This window comes from Anas acuta, chromosome 6 (genome assembly GCF_963932015.1).
Source record: "Anas acuta chromosome 6, bAnaAcu1.1, whole genome shotgun sequence".
Classification (NCBI taxonomy): domain Eukaryota; kingdom Metazoa; phylum Chordata; class Aves; order Anseriformes; family Anatidae; genus Anas; species Anas acuta.
The window spans coordinates 38,085,537-38,102,865 of record NC_088984.1 but is presented as its reverse complement, the minus strand read 5'-3'; the positions used below and the strand labels follow the sequence as shown (position 1 = coordinate 38,102,865).

The window sequence follows — 17,329 nt, the reverse complement described above, 5'->3', positions numbered from 1 at the left end:
GCTTTGATCTATAAAGCACAATTTTCTTTTTGTAAAGCTAAGGTCTATATTTCTGATGGGAAGCTTCTCATCATTAAAAACACTTCTTAAATTGGTTATCAATGTCCTTAATTGTGTTTGTCTCATGCTGGCATTAAATTCTTTAGCTCAATGTATACTTCAATTATATTTTTGCAAGTCTTGTCTGTACATACATACATCACACAAGGCAAAGCTTGTTAGACTTTTAATCATCTATTAAAAGCTGATTAGTTTACTTTTATGTTATATATTAATGTTCTGTAAGTAATAAAAAAACAGGTCACTGTTCTGACAATTGGCTATGGTTTAATTTATAGAATACAAGTGTTAGGATAGAGAATTTTTAAAGCCAATTTCCTGTGTCAAAATTTAGATGAATGGTATGAATTTAAGTGGTGAATATTCTTTGGGTAATCATAACTTGAGACAAAGTGGTTTAGAGAAACGGGGCTGATGACATGCTTGACGTTTTAAGCAGAAGCTTTGACAACATTAAGAGAATAAAAATCTCAGCAGCAAAATCACTGGGGCTGACTTGCAGCAAGATACGCTAAAGCAAGCATCAGGGCAAAAATAATGAGTTTTTTGACAATTAGCCTTTGCTTATGACATGCCATTCTACGTGACACATTGCCCATAACATGCTTGGAGTATTTGAAAGGCCCTCTTGTAGATCTCACCAACTCTCTAATTGTAGAACCAGCATTTTCTTAGTTGAGACATGTATGAATTTGAGGTCTGATCTTAAGGTGCTAGTGAATATTGCATTTCTCTGCTTTTGAAAGAAGAAATAGAACCTTAGCACACCTTGTAGATGGGAGAGCACCGCATTTTGTCTTGGAACCATTCAGCTGCCTGTGTTTTTGGACGATTTGAAAAATGAGAATCACTTACCAAAATATAGCGGTCTGGATAAAGAAACAGTTTAATTTTAATTTTTTTTTCCTTTTTTACAATATATTTCAAAGACAGTCACCTTCCCTATTAAGTAGATTGTAAGTTAAATCTGTTCATGTATTTACTACACAAATCAATGGTTTGCTTAGGCAAAAGGAAGTTTTATGGTACCACTCAGGCACATGTGTGTACTCCGTACTCATGTAAACAACAGCAAGGGAAAATACAAGCAGTGTTTCACTTAGGCCTTATATAAAATCAATAGTAGAGCAAGTCAATTTTACAGTGCAAATCTGAATGAGAATAAACAGGATTAAAACTTCCAGAGTTTTGTTTTGAAGTGAAACTCCTAAAGCGTAAGAAGAAGAAAAGAGGTTTAAAATTTTAATGCAGTCCTGAGCACCACATATTCTTCAATTTCGTAGAGGAGATGTAATTCGCAACACCAGTTACATGTTTTCGCCTGTCTCAGTCACTATGACCAGTATAAGCATGCAGCATGACCGTACTAAAGAACACACCATGAATGGTCCTACAGCAGACTGTAACAGAACTAAATAAATTGACTACTTCCAAAATAGTCTCTCTCCTACCTGCAGTACAAGCTTCAAGATACCTATCAAAATCAAGTAATCTGGTCCATACAAGGCAAGTTATAGCTAACTGTATAGACAATAACTAAAGCTATGCTCACTCAGACATCTCATGCAATTACCCTGCTGACAGTTAAATAACAATGATAAACATGAGACACAAGAGCTGCTGAAGAACACAGCTGCTGAAGTACTTCAGAAGTTTAGTCTCTTTATTTTCTCATTGTTTTAAATTCCCTTTACATCCAGGTGGTACAGTTGCTTGAGGTGTGCTTGATTTGTATAAAGAAAAATAGAATTTAAGGCATGTTTAGTATATTATGAAAAAAGACTTAAAAATAGGTGAACTCCCTTCTGTCCAGGTAAGCATAACTTAACAAAGGGTAGTTTACAGAAACAACCTTGCTTGGCCTGTTCTGACCTGCTTAAAGAAATAGAAGAGGCCCCCGGCAACTTCCAAGAGAAACAACCAGCTACCTTTTTAAACAGATAAGCAAAACTCATTTAACATAAGAACTCTGCTAGTGCTTTTAGACCCTGCATTCATGCACACTTAGCAGTATGTCTCTGCTATATTAACACTAAAACATTTAATTCTATCATTCTAGACATAACAATTAAGCAGCACTCATGGAAATTGTCAGTTATTGCAAATCTGCAAAGAAAACTTGAAATAAACATCTAAAAGGGAGCAGAAGTAGTGTGAATCCAAATCTTTCTGTCAAAGAATATAATGCAGGTGAATTAAGAAAAACAAATTAACTTATGTTGAAAATATGATTAACTCCTGCATGGAGTCAGGTTCAATTTTTCAAGTACTTAATGTTTTTACTAAAAATATAAGCAAATACTATGCTAGCGGGTTATGTAGTGTAATGTGAATATTTATGTGAGGTATAATTTGTAAGCCATTGCCATAAAAATGTACAGGTATAAGCCATTGAGTTTTCTGCCACAGTTAGGCTGTAGAGAAGTTGTGGACTGGAGAACAGCAGAGGTCTGTTGTAGCAGGACAGAAACCACCCTCTGCTGTACACAAGCCTCCACTGGTAACAAAACAAAAAGTCCAGAAAGTATGTTAGACATATATCAAGAATATATACGTTCAACAGCATAGTAAAATTATCCTTTAGGTATTACTAATACTATAGATGCTATTATTGTTTGGATATACACATACAGGAATATGCACATCCAAAAGTAAATCTTCAAAGCTATCTTAAAAAAATAAAAGCTAAATTAGGGATAAGCTACACTGCAAAGAGCTTCCTGCAGAATTATATATTTAAGGTGATAATCTTTGAACTAGCATAGCTACTGCATTAAAAAATGGCTTGCTGTGTAATGTTAATCTTGCTTTTTTTCCCCACCCAATCTGACACATCTTCAGGATTGTGATTCAATGATTGTTTAGCAGCAATTTTAAAGAACTGTAAATTCTTTTATTAACAAGCATTATAAACAGATACTACTACTTTTATTTAAAAACCATGAGTGCCACATTGATGAATATACAGCTCATGAATAACTTAAAGTATTTCCCATATTAAAAGGCAATGCACACAGCATACAAAAAGTATACTAAAAGCTATGAGGATACGTGATTGAAGTGTCTAAAATGATATATACAGTACATAATTAATGTTTTGTTTGTATTCGGTATAGACTTCTGTACTACCATCCCCATCATGCCTCACTCTCCCCTGCCACTGAGTTTTGCACTTCTTCTTCCAAAATGGGTACAATCAGGTTATCCTTGGACATCAGATTATACTTCATCACAAACTTAGTGAACCGATGACACAAGAAAGTTTCATTCTGGAGATGAAAAAAGGGGAGAAAATATATACAGAAGGAATATTTTAAGCAATTGAGGACAACATACCAAGGTAAACTGCTTATATGTAATTGCCCCACTGGATTTAAAAGTCTTAAAAACAGTAGTAATGCTTAAATGATAAATTTGTTACTTCTTTTAAAACTTTTCCTTTACTAATTGATTAACATACAATGAATCAAAACCCAAAGCTTAAGTCACAGCTCAATTTAACAGTACTTACACGAGAATATATTAAAATATCAGTGTTGTCCTGATCTACTCCAGAAGAGAACTTGAAGGTATTGTGAAACACCTTCAGCATATACTATTCCCAACAGAACAGGGCACAACCATTACACAGCTGTTACAGCAACCTGAAGTGGCACTTGACAAGTGTTTACTTTTACATCCAGTTACATCCCTAATCTCCTTTCTAGTTATCAATTTCTGCTTTTCAGTAAAAACAACTAACCTTGGATGTTACTGGAGGTGCACAAAGTACCACCAGTTTATTTGCTTCTTTGCAGTTTTACAATTACAATCCTTTAACTGGCGTGTAACACATACCATCAGGACACACATACATGTAAGCTGTAATACCTGTACAAAGTGCTTGAATACATTCAGGATTTTTTTCTTAACGTGTTGCCTGTATAAAAACAACTAAATTCTATCCCTTCCAAGTAAGAGAAAGGATAATCAACTGAATAAATTCACTATATAAATGAATTTTAATTTATATATATGCATACGCAAATAAGCCTTTAAAGTTAAGACTAAGTTACAGCACGGAATTTCAGTTCTTAAAAGCGTCATCCACTACAATCAATACTTTACTTGGGTGCAGATTTTCAGGTAGCAATAAACAAAGTGTATAATACAATTATATCACAGCTGTAACTTCAGTAAATGCCTTCACTCAAGAAGTAATTGAACTATTAAACTACTTACTTCATATTCATCAAATATCTGCCGATGATGAAAATAAGCATGTGAAAATATTCTGTAAATCCTTCGGCACACTGATCCTAATTTGGCTACAGAAGATTCCTTTATGCTAACCCTGTAAGCACCAGGAAAGAGGTTACCAGGAGAGATCTATTAAAATGACTAACTAAATACACATTGACAGGAATTCTGATTGCTAAACTGTACTGTCAAATTACATATGACATTAAGACTGATGTTTTGCAGGCATCTGTCTGCAACTGCTTGTTTTTGCAAGAATAACACAAATGTTGCTGCATTCTGTACATTTTAAAATTGCCCCAGCTACAATAAAAAAGAAATAGCTTTTCCTGTAATATACAAATATCATCAGTTATTCTGGTGAGGGCTGGATTTCTGGTGCTGATGAGCAAAGGGAAAGAATTCCAGCTGTACCTCCTCACCAATACAGGATTCACCATTTTGACTTCCCTTTTTAGGTTTCTATCATCCCACACGTGGGCTGTGTCTTGAATACACTCAGTCTATTTTCTGTGCTTACTGATGTCCTGCATTAGGGTGATGTTAGTTTCTGGAGATTTTCAGTGGAGCAGTGTTCAAGCCCTTTGAGTCACTGCATCCCTCTAAAGTCCATCCTGTTACTGAGATTGGCACTACTCTAATGGAAGCCCCACAGTAACACTGACAGATAATAGGAAAAGAAACATTTCCCATCTAAAAAGCACCCATCAGCTCCGATAAGTGGCAGACTATTTCAACAGGCAGGAATTCTTCCTTGGCTTACCAGTGACAGTAGCTGCACTAGCACCACTGACACATTCTGTAGGATTTCTGATCGTTTCAGTAGTAGTCCATGAAGAACATGTAACACATTTCTATGTGGTTGCTAAGCAAGACTTTAGGTGCCATCTGCTCCCCCCACCTCTCCTTCCAAAAGAAAGCACTTTTACCTGCTGGGGAAATATTTATTGCTATTCAGAAGACATGCAGCTCCATCAAGTGTGTGTCTGGTGTAATCGATAGCAGGACACTACAAAACACAGAGTGAACAAGCACATGCATGAGTGCGTGCATAATATTATCATGTAACACGTTTAAAGAAAAATTCTGTTTCCTGATCACTAGCCATTTCTACTTCAGAAGTTTCATGTAGCTTCTCTGAAGGTCCAACTACATTTCCTCCTATTGCTTCTCTGTTTTATAACCCACGTCAATTATTTCAAGAGAAAAGTTACTATGGAAATTTGATCGCGTACACGAGTAGTGAATTTTATGCATCTCCTTAAGTAATACCATATAATAAGAATACATATTGGAAGTACACTAGCATTATGTCACAGGTCACTTGCTTTCCACATTGTCAAGTTGCCAGAGTGTTTCTTTTACCGCTTAAATTAATACCCTAAAAAAATAATTTTTTAAAAAAAAATGACCCTAAGTATACCTTGTTAAAAGAAAGTCAAGATGAACTAGGACAGGCAGAAACCGATCAGGAATGTCTGCTAGTTTTGTTGTCCCCTAGTTGCAGGAAAATGACTTCTTGGTTGTACATTTTTGTCAGCAGTCTCTCAGAGTTGCATCACCCACTGTCTGACCACGGGGTGATCGCTATTATCAATGTGGAAAACTGCAGGCGAAGAAGGATGTGTTCAGAGATAAACCAGTATTACCTCCTCACTGACTGGGAACCAGAGCTGGATGAAACGCAGTCTGTGCTGCTGTAAAAAGCAGCTCTTTCCTACCTCATCCCATACTTCTGTAAACACACTAACAAATAGGAAAGAAGGAAACCTCAAGTGATTATTCCTAACGCAGACATAAGCTCTCAGTTTGACTAAAAGGCCAACTCTAATGGCCTCCCCAAAAACACAGGAGCTGCGGAAGAAAATCTTATGCCAGTCGGGGCACTTTTACAAAATACATCCATACCTCTTTGGGAGTTTTATGAGCTGCACAAAGAAAAATCCATTGTTCAGTTGCTGTCATCTGAGTACATGTGTCTGGATGACATTCACTCTGTTAAAACAATTGTTTGGTTATGAAATCACCCAACAGCAACAATCTGATGGTTTTCTGAAATCACTTTCTTGCCCTGTCTACCACCAAAGAGTTATTTGCCAGAAGCCTTTAAAACACTAAAAAACTTACCTGAAACCACTGCCTAAGTTTTTAATAAAAGTAAAGCTCTACAAACTCTGCAGCTTATGTACAAGAAGAGTCTCTTCCCTGACACAATATAAAAATATCAAGAAAATAATTACCTGAAGCTTGACAGCTAGTCCATTGAGCTCAAGGCAGAATTGTCTAAAAAAAGAATTTGAACACAGCAGCATCAAAATCAAGCAATTTGATTTCGCACTGGGAACACTGGATACAAGACAAAATGAAACATTCTGGTCTTCTTCACAGATCTCTAAAGATGTTTTGTAATTATTGCTTTTAAACTGGAAAAAATAACATGAAAAAAAAACATACCTAAAGAATATCATCACATAATTTCAGCTAGTAAGACACCTGAAAAGGCAGATGTGCCTTTTAATTAACACACTATAAAAGGACTACTCATTGAGAGATAGAGAATGCATAGCTTTTACTTAACAAAACAATTATATTTTAATTCTTATCTGATAGTAGAGGCTAAGCTTAACAAACAATTTAGTGGAGGCATTTAAGCTTTGTTAGGTAAGAAATGCTATTTCACAAACAAAAATCAAAAAAAAAAATATTAACACTTCAAGAAAATCAATTTCTTAAGAGTGTGAATTTTAAATTCATATAGATTAATCACTCCATCCTTCTAAGATACACTTCCTCCAAATCAAAGTACCTAAACTCCCACCAAAGAACAGGACTTCCAGATACACTGTTTCCACTAGAATGTACCTGGAAGCACATTTTTTAACTTAGGGAATTCAGTAACACCACCAAACTACAAGAGGTAACTGAATAAACTTTACAGAAGTGCTAAGAATTTAGAGAAATCACTTCTATGAATCTACTGTGATTTTCAATGTACATGAGACAACAAAGGAAATTCTTAAAATGTGTCTTTTGCCATTGTACATGTACGCTTTTTTCCTTTTTTGAGGAAATATCTATTGGAAATATCAGAGAAGACAAAAAAAAAAAAGAAAAAAAAAGAAAATGAGAGGCAGAAGATCATGACCTATACATCTAGGATAAGAACTATTTCTGAAAATACATTTGATAAAGTTAGGAGATAAGCTTAATAAGAAAAATAATCGGTGGAGATGAAGAACTGATGATTCTAGGAGAAAGTCATGTGGAAATTCATGACTCTATTTTCATATTCCAAGTATGCCAGAATAATTTTTGAAGTGAAGTACAATCATTTTATTAAAAAAAATGCTGCATCAGAGAGCATTATACATCTTTAGAAAAAAAAAACAAGGAATTCAGAAAACAATACAACACAAAATTATCAAAATATTTTGTAGTAGAAATATCACATTTCATTTAAGTTACTTTTAACCTGTCATATTCAAAAAAAAAAATCAGTACCACTATCAATATACAAAACGTGGTATCAGAACACTACATTGATGAAGATGGATTCTTACCTTAAATGTTCATACTTCCACACACCTTCATCCTGGCCTTCAGGAGGTTCAAGGATCTTATCAATGTTGGAACAGTCTGCCCTTATGTTTTGCTGAATATACTGGGGGGGGGGGATGGACAATAAGATCTTCTTGTAATTATAGTATGTATTTAGGACTTCACTGCATCTTTAAGAGACTTTTTCCCAGAGATGAAAAAGTCATTTTCCTTTTTATTTAAGAAGTGATTGATAGTCTAAAAAGTTAAGAAGTTCATGGGTGGAGTAAGGCAACTGGTATAAAAAAAAGAATACTAGATCTGAAAAAAATCTTGTTCTGAATTAAAAAAGGTAAAATAATGGGTAAATTGCATAGCTTTTTTTACAAAATCCTTCTCAAACAAAAGAACCCCTTGGGAAATCCCACCATTTCCTTATATCTGATCTGTTTAAATCATACATGAGAATTCTAGCTATTTCTTCATATCCAATTAATAATTACATTTATTTATGTAAGTTGCTTATGAAACTCACTCTTGTGCAGCAACACTAAGCAGACAAATGGCATGCCACATTCCCTGTTGTTTTTAACCAGTAAAATACAAAACTTGGGAACCTGAACTTAAAAAACAAGAGTACCTGCTGAACAGCTAATGTACTATCCATTTCTTCAAAGGATTCATCAGGCCAATTGTAGAAATCCTGTTAAAAGAAGTTTAAACCAAGTTAACAAAAATACAGGGAGAGAAATAAAAGCACAAACTAACAGTACGCTTAAATACGCAGGAAAATAGATGTAGAATTAGTTTATACAATTCCAGGAAGCAGCATCTTAACAGAAGCAGCACACAAACTTGGCAAGAACAGGGTGAAATGGCACTTACGCTCCTCAAGTGCTCGCAATATGAGAACATCTTGAAATCAAATTACAACTTGATCTGGCATACCATAAACTTCCTCTCTTCCACGCATCTTGTTCTAAGAGCTATGCAGCCTGTCTTAGATGAAATATTTGCATATGGTGCTGACCCGTAAGAATGTAAGAATGGGGAAGAGAAGAGGTCTTTAGAGAGAACCATTATACAATCAATAGTGAATTAAAATCCTGGTGATGATATTCTTGTAATAATACACCATTGGAAACGCCTTCTCTAACCTGAGGAAACACAACACAGCGCTGACCCAGCACAGCTCTACCTGCTGCCGGCACACAGAGCAGCTTCCACTGGCACACAGAGCAGCTACCTGGGCACGGCAGCCACAACGACGAGCTAAACACGGCCACAGAACAACGCGATCGCATCCATTTCCTTCTCTTTTCCACAGATTTCTCCAACCAGCGCAGGTTTCTGTCACCTAACCCCGCCACAGCCAGCCCCGTGCTGGGAGCGCCCCGGGGCGCCCCACAGCCCTGCCCGCGGCCCCTGGCCCTGCTGGGGGGCCTCCCCCTGCCCGGCCCGGGGCTGCGACGCGGCGGGGAAGGGAAGGGAAGGGAAGGGAAGGGAAGGGAAGGGAAGGGAAGGGAAGGGAAGGGAAGGGAAGGGAAGGGAAGGGAAGGGAAGGGAAGGGAAGGGAAGGGAAGGGAAGGGAGCGGCATTTGCTCACGCAGCGCTCCTGACACGGGGCCTCCGCGGCCGCGACCCCCGCCCCGCAGGGCCTCGCCCCCGCCCGGGGCAGGCACCGCGCCCCCCCGGGCCCGCCCTTCAGGGCCGCCGCAAGGCCCAGGGGAGCGGCGGCGGCGGCCTCCTGCCGCGGGCCTGGGCCCGGCCGCGGGGCTCGGGGCGGCCCCACCGCGCCAGGCCAGGCCCCGCCGGCCGCCCGGGCCCCGCGCCTCGGCGGCGGCGCTGCCGGCCCCGACCCCGGCCCCGGCCCCGGCCCCGGCCCCCCGCGGCTCACCTGGGCCTTGGTGCCCGGCCTGTTCCGCCTCAGCACGGCCGTGCCCTCCGCCATGACCATAGTGACAGCGCCGCCAGGACCCGGATGCGGCAGCGCCGGGCGGGGCGGGGCGGAGCGGGGCGGTAACGGCGCAGGGGAAGGGAGGGACGGAGGGAGGGAGGCGGGGAGGGCCCGCGGGCCTCGCGAGAGGCGGCGGCGGCGGCGGGGACGGGGACGGGCGGCACTCGGCCGGCGCCGCAAGATGGCGGCTCGGCGCCTCAGCGCCCCCTCAGCGCCACCTCAGCGCCGCCGGGCCTCGCCCGCCGCCCGGCCCGTCACCTCCGCTGGAGGATAAGAGAAAAAATAAAAGCGGAAGGATGGCCGGTTTGGGAGAATAAGCGGTAGGGAGGGACGGGGAATAGGCAAGGAAGGGTGAATGGCTGCACAGCGGTGAGAAACAGGGAATTGTCAATCCCTGTCTAAGCCCGTGTCGCAGCCTCGTGCAGGGGGCACCCCTCGCTGTGGGCCGCTGAGGGCAGGTTGTGCTCGTTACTCGTTTACCTGGAGAGCTGCAGGTCGGCATTCCTGCCCCCGGGAAGCTGGGTGTGCCGGTCACACGGGGAAACTCAGCACTTCCAAGGTTAATAAACCACGAAAAGGTTAACAACATTGGGAGAAATTGGCGCATCAGGATGAAGGATGTAAATGTCGTGTTACCACATTAGGTCTGCTGTGATCCAACATTAACTTTGTAATGAGATTGATTTATAATTAGCCAGTCCAGAAATAAAGGCAATGCTGGTGGTTTCAGTCCCTTATAACACAGCGTTGTGTTGGTTTTTAACCAGCTCCAAGGTTAAACTGGTATCTAAAGCACAGAGGAGTGGGGAGATTTGACATTTTCATTTGTCCCTGACTTTTACTTCATGGACATCTTGCTTCTGAAACGCAAACAAATCTGGCTGAGAATGTTGGTGGGTTGGCTCAGTCTGAAACTCGCTCAGTTTTACAGAAAAAGTAAGGAAATCTGCAGTGCTTCTTGGGCAGTTGGTAGCTGTAGGTCTTTTGTTGCCCCTTAGTAATTACCTTGTTATTTCTGGAAGATGCTTCTGATGTATTGGATTTCAAGTGGGTTTTAAATAAAATCTGATAGTCATCAGTAATTTCACTTTTTTTTTTTTTCCTATTTTTTTACCAGGTCCACATTGTCTTATCCCCTTCGTGAGTAAAAAGTGGAATATTTGGCCAAGATCATCTCATTCCTGTGCTGTTAGGGACCTGACTTTCCTTTCTAGGCCTTCTACCAGCATGTGTGAGTTCCATCCTTTTCTTACCGTAGCAGGGTAACATGACGAGGACAGTAAAGGCTTTCTGAAAATTCTATTGCTGCTGCTAGTGGAACCTTTTCCCAGAAGGGAACTACAAAAAGTAGGTGGAGCCTGCTTTGTTCTTATGCTTCAGACAGCTGGGAAGAACTGGATTCCTACCAAAAAGCAAATACGGCAGCATGTAACATTTTTGCCACAAATTGGCAAATAATCTATAATGGAAATAATCTAGAAAACAGCGGAATAAAGTCTAAATTCTCACAGGGAAAATGCAGTAGTGAAAGAGCATTTATGATTCATACTGTCCTCCACTCTAAAGCCCAGGGACATAGGGATATAAAATCTGGTATGCAGCCAGGAACTTAAAAGGCAGTGATGGCAGAGGATCACCTTGGCAATGTTCTAAGTTCCCCTGTCCTTGCTTGTAATGATAGCCTTATGGTGCAAGAATAAAATGTTCCATCAGACACTCAGGCACGTCCTCCACTTAACTAGGCAGAATTTTTTCTTCCATCCACATATTTCTTATTCCTATGAAATGTCTCAAGAAAATGTGGTATTGTTTTTAAACAGATTAAAGCAGCTCCTCATAAACAAGGACTGTAAACCTCCCAATGCTGCTTGCTGTGAGTGGGAATCTGACATAAAGTGTCTTTAAAAGACAGCATTTAAATTAAGCTGAAGCGTTAGGCTTAAACTTTTGCCTGTTGGATGTTGCTTCCTAGTGCATCATTTTCTCATCAAGATGTTACCTGGTTTCCATAAGCTAAGCTGTAAACATATTACACACCTTCCCCACCTCGCTGTGCCTACAGCAGAACACCTACCTTATCAGGGAAGATAAACGCATGCTTGCTGTAGTGGAAGATAATTCTTTTCAATGAGTTTGTTTCATTATGCAATGAATTGTCTGTTAACAGAAGGGAACAAGACAACAGCCCAGAGCATCAAACATAGCTCCATGCTGGGTGATAACTGGCACCTACAGCAGCAACAGATCAGCTCTATGAAGTTTATCTGGGGAAGAAAGAAGGGAGCCTTAACTGCCCCAGCAGAAAATAATTGCTTTAGAATACATCAAAATCAAGTCTTCGTCCCCCTGCAACCAGCTGCAGTTCTGAGAAGTATTTTTTATTTCAGGCATTCCTGGTTATCTCCAGAAGAAAACAACGCAGCTCACAGTTTATCTAGCAACATTGATTTCATAATGGCTTGAATTTAATGTGAAAGAACTGACTTAACTACTATTAGTTTCGGTAGCTGAAAGTCCTATAGGGATTTATTTCACGTAAGATTACACAAAAGCCTTTTAGGACGGCACATGTTCTCAAATGGTGCTAGATCAACATAGACTGACTCTGAAGGCATTGTTAGGAGCAGTATAAAGTTCAGATCTGTTCGGTCACGTGCAAATAATCCTTTCCCAAGGCAAAACAGGGTGGTTAAAAGTATATAAATGTGATTGCTTCAGCATTACTTGAGTAAATACCTTACTCTTTAAGAAGGCTGCACTAAGGATAAATGAAGTGTAACTTGCCAAATACACTGTCAGCGCTCTGTAAGTTGTGGGACAGGTGGAAAGGTCTGGTTTGAGATAAAGCAAATTGCTTCACGAATTGCTACATTAAGATCAGCACCAGCTCCAATTCCATCAATTAAATAAATATAGGAAAGTTACTCTCTACCTGTGAAGTGTTAGAATTCCTACTACAGGCATCACCTGTAACAAGCTCTGTGCACAGTGTTTTGCAGCAGGCTGTTTGTGGCAGGGTTGTTTGCTTTACCTTGCTGTGTACCAAACACGCTGTCATCTACTGCTGGACAATGATGGAAGTGAAGTTAAAAACCGTCTGTTACTTAAGATAAAGCTCAATGTGTCCCAAAGCTAGCTGAAACAGTTTCCATCACTTTATCTGCAATAACACTTCTGAAGTAGTTCCACAACTTTAGGCAAGCTTATTGAAAGTAATGTATTACAACAACTGAAATCTTTCAAGAAAGTAGCTCAAGACATTACACAGCTGAGGCTCAGTTTCACAGAGCAGTAGCAGAAACTGAGACAGAAGCAGAACAGTTTCAAGAAATTTATTGTAAAGGCCTTTACAGTCTCAGTACAGATAAGGATATAAAAATGTTGTCGTTTGGAATAATTAAGGCTGGTTGGTGGTCACCTGCATTTCACTGTTCAATGGAACTCAAGAAAGAGCAACCGACTTCTGACTGCACACACTTTTATTTGTGTTCCATCATTACAGTGAGATCACAAGGTATTTCAGAGAGTCAATGCCTGCATATTATAAAATAAAGGACATTATTTACATGATGAAAGAAAGGATTTCAGTATTTTAGTGGAATGGATGACTGCTACTGCAACCAACTTCAGTCCAGGTACTTCCCAAGGATGTCACCATCTCTAAACAAGTAGTAGTCCTGCAAGTAGAAGAAACATTACTTGTCACGTGGGTTGTTTTATCACTTGTTTTGCAGATAACCATCTGTTTTTTTAAGTCAGGGCTACTGTATATCATGAAGTACAAAATCAAAGTGACCTAAGACTCGTTCTATCTGTTGACTTCAGGGAAAGATTTTTGTTCATAGGACACAGTTTGGGCAGGCCATCAAGTTACTGTTTTTAGTAGGAGGAAGTACAAGCACGGTCACAGGACAATTCTGTAAGCTTTCCCTGTCAAAAGCAAGGATACCCCCAGTAATTTCAAATCACTTTTGGGTTCTCACTGATATGTGCTCAGCATATGAAGTCACCTCACCCACCCAACAAAGATAAGGCCTGATGTTTCTTTGCTTACTTTCTTTTAAACGGGATGGAAGTACCAAGTACTACAGGTACAAGAATGTAACTTGATTCAACCACTTTAATACCAACGGCATCTACCGAACACAGCTAATCCCATTAAATAACTACAGTATTTATTACTGACAATGTGGCATTTGGGAACCAGCTTAATGTGCATTCACGACATTGGGAAACCTACCTTATCTTCTAGTACAATCTTTGTACCACCATATTCTGGTAACAAAACCTTTTCACCAACTTTAACGCTGACTGGATGTATCTCACCATCCTGAAACAAACAAAAAAAATGTATCCATATTGCAATGATCTACCCATAAAAAGCATTCAAGATACCACACTAACTCTACGTTTTATTTGTAGAGTGGAACTAGAACACAATTTTATCCGTAGAGTTTCTTTCTTTCTAAAAGGGACAGAGAAAGTCCATTTTCATATTCTAAAACCACGGCCAATTTTTCGAAGTGCCAGTTACAAGTACTTTACCATGTTGAGCGCTGAAAAGTTACTCAAAGTAACACTGGCAAATCTATATCCTTTTTAGAACCATGTGATAAAGTTAAGTATCAACACATTAGTCAAATATTAGCATCATTTCACAATATGAATTTTTGAGAAGAAAGACAAAAAAAGCACGGTATCTATAGAGGACTCACAATTAAGGAAGCCCGAGTCAACATGCCCAAGTTAAATTTTAACCTGTTTTCTACCATTGGTACTAAATAAACACTGCTTTGGTGGGGAAAAAAATTTCCAATGCTGAAGCCTGTTGCCACAGGCATTTCAAGACTGTGAAATGAAATTAAGACTGCCTTTTTTTAAGATCCCAGATGAGCAATCAACATGGCAAGTTTATGAAAGCTGATTTACCATTTCAATTCATTCCTGATTTTTTTTTTTCTAGTGACCACAACCTTTAGAGACCATGATTGTTTGCACAGCACAAGCCAGTGAACACCACGTTCTGCAAATCCACCCTGCTCATGAGCCACGTAACTTTAGGCATGTAATCATTTGAACAAAAAAAGACTACCCCAGGCAAAGCATTGAAGGATTGAAGCAATAAAGAGAAGACATCCCCCAAAACACTCAATATTAGAAGTCACTATTTTTTAAGGATGCTTGTAAATGTCAACAAATAATACTAAGTTTCCAAAGGCAAGTATTTTCCATTTTATAAATGATGAAAGAAAGACTGGAATTCAAGGTCAGAGCCAGCAGGGGAACTTGGGATTTCTACCTCCTCTTTGAATTTGCACTTCGAACTTCAGCCATTAACCTCATCCATTTTTGTCAGATATCTTAAAACTTGCGCTGCAACCACCCCTTTCCCACTACATTTTTCCAGCTGCTGCGAACACCCAGATGTTTCAGGATATTTACCTTTCCTCTGGCTCCCGATCCAACTGCCACTACTGTTGCTTGTAGCACTTTCCCTTGAGCTTTTTCTGGAATCATGATTCCTCCTTTGGTTACAGTTTCAGCTGCACATCGTTCTACCAGAACACGATCAAACAGGGGAAGGAATTTCCTAAATGCTTTTCCTGCCTGTGGAAATAATTGTACATTAGAAAAGTAAAAACATTTGAGCAAAATTGCAATTAAAAGATTTTTAAAACCACAGCTTTCTCTTTTGAGAGAGACCACAAGTTTAGTAATCTGATGAGCATTTAGTTTTAAGTGGCAAACACACACCACCTTTGATTGCATCAGACATCGATGGAGAAATGAGGAAGGCTGTTAGAGCTGTCCCACATCGCAAGGCAAAGGCAGTAGCCTCTCGAGCAGCCTTCAGGGGCACGTATTGGGCAACGTTTGCACTTGAGCCATACAAAGCTCCTGGTCCAGGTGAGGGAAGAAACCACCACCAGGTGGAGCAGCCACCTCACGTGGCTGCAAGCACCACGTGCTTTTAATCCTATGAACAGTTAGTTACTATAGTTCGTGAGCACAGTTAGAAAACCTATTTTTAAATTCATACACAGATTTAATGAAGATTAAGGACTTCTTCGGACAGTTGCATTCTTGTTCGTTGTAGTGGAGTCTTCTACAATAAAGAAGTTAAAGTCTGGCCAGGCTCCCCACGTTAGTCTTTTTCAGGTAACTTCAAGACTTAACATTTCACACGATGTGATACAACTTCTTTAGTCTGAAGCAAGAGCGCTGTTATTTGGATTGATTTCTACGAATAAACTGTAACTTCACAAAAACATTTAGATTTATACCCCTAGGAACAGGGAAACAGGCACGTTCCTACCTTGACTGCTTTTCCTTCATGTAGAATAATCATTATCTGCCTCTATTTCAGGGTAAATTGCTTTTTAAAGCAGTTTGCTGTGACTGGTTGCACAAACACAAGGACAGAATCCCACTGAGCAGGGGTCAGGGAGGAGGAACTTGCTCTGATTTCGGTGGAGAGCTATGGAGCCGTGCCAGGTCACGTGGAGACGGTGCTCCAGGAGACAGGGACCCTGTGCTCACAGGGAGCACGCTGATGGAAGCCACTAGAAGCCAGGGCCTGGCGTCCACGTGCCCCTCGGGGACACTCACCGGGACGTGCACACGAGCTTTAAAAATCGGTTCAGCTAAAGGCAGGGAAACAGCATGAAAGCTGCCTCCCTCACGAAGATGGCTGGTACCACCAGAAAGATAAAAAAGAAAAGACGTAAAGAGCTGCCAATTGGGATCGGTTTCGTTCTATAGAGTTAATATCGCTGATTTTTTTGTGAAGGGACATTCAGCGTTTGGCTGCAACGAGCAGTTGGACGCAAGGCCCCTGGCATTTGATGCTAAGCCCTACGGCACGGCCCCTCCTTGCTCCCAGAGCCACCAGCGCGACGCGTGAGCGGCAGAGCAAGGCCGGCCCTGCCCTGCCCTGCTTCTCCTTCAGCAGGAGGCGCGGGCAGGAGGCGCTCACAGAGGCAGCGGACGCCTGACCGGGCGCGGCACCGGGGCCCCCGCGGCTCCCCCGCAAGGACTCCGCGACCTTGCGGCCCCCCCTCCCGCAGCGCCCGGCACACGGGGGCCCGCGGGCAGCGCCAGCACCCCCGGGGCCCCGCGGGCGGCTCCCTCCCCCCCCCTGCGCCCCTTCCCCCCGCAGCCGCCCCCGTCCCGCTCTCACCATGCTGCTGCCGCCGCCCCGAGCGCCCCGTGCCCGCCGCAGAAGGGCAGCGTCTGCGCATGCGCCACCGGCGGCCCAGCCCCGGGGCGGGGCCCGGCCCTGCCGCCGGCCCTGCCGCCGCCGCTGCCGCTGCCTCCGCCGCTGCCGCGCTCCCCGCCCCGCCCCGCCCCGCCCCCGCGCCCCGCTGGCTGGCGGCCGCCTCGGGGGCCCCGCGGTGCCCGGCGGCGAGGCGGAGCCGCCCCCTGACCCCGGGCGGGCGCGCGCGTTCCAGAACGTTCTGGAAGCGCCGGGCCCCGCAACCTGCACTCGGCGCGCCGGGCGGGCTGCGCGCATGCGCGGGGCGCCGCGGGGCCCCT

General features: G+C 41.8%; 2 protein-coding genes across 6 annotated transcripts; both read right to left on the bottom strand.

Annotated features, from left to right (window-relative positions):
- Positions 1–922: 922 nt before the first annotated feature.
- Positions 923–9,894, bottom strand: MOB4 (MOB family member 4, phocein). Of its 2 annotated transcripts, none has more exons than XM_068686626.1 (8): positions 9,734–9,894; positions 8,477–8,539; positions 7,860–7,960; positions 6,540–6,582; positions 6,208–6,294; positions 5,229–5,308; positions 4,282–4,393; positions 923–3,329 (listed from the first exon to the last, which is right to left on the bottom strand). In XM_068686626.1, the coding sequence occupies exons 1-8, from the start codon at positions 9,791–9,793 to the stop codon at positions 3,198–3,200; spliced, it is 678 nt and encodes a 225-aa protein (XP_068542727.1). In that variant the 5' UTR covers positions 9,794–9,894; the 3' UTR covers positions 923–3,197. The 2 variants fall into 2 exon arrangements, with proteins under 2 accessions (XP_068542727.1, XP_068542728.1); XM_068686627.1 differs by lacking the exon at positions 9,734–9,894 and adding an exon at positions 9,083–9,246.
- Positions 9,895–13,111: 3,217 nt separating this feature from the next.
- Positions 13,112–17,321, bottom strand: HSPE1 (heat shock protein family E (Hsp10) member 1). Of its 4 annotated transcripts, none has more exons than XM_068686629.1 (4): positions 16,974–17,321; positions 15,236–15,400; positions 14,034–14,123; positions 13,112–13,470 (listed from the first exon to the last, which is right to left on the bottom strand). In XM_068686629.1, exons 1-4 carry the CDS (start codon positions 17,304–17,306, stop codon positions 13,420–13,422), a joined length of 639 nt encoding a protein of 212 aa, XP_068542730.1. In that variant the 5' UTR covers positions 17,307–17,321; the 3' UTR covers positions 13,112–13,419. The 4 variants fall into 4 exon arrangements, with proteins under 4 accessions (XP_068542730.1, XP_068542731.1, XP_068542732.1 ...); XM_068686630.1 differs by lacking the exon at positions 16,974–17,321 and adding an exon at positions 16,110–16,157; XM_068686631.1 differs by lacking the exon at positions 16,974–17,321 and adding an exon at positions 15,548–15,577.
- Between the last annotated feature and the right edge of the window lie 8 nt (positions 17,322–17,329).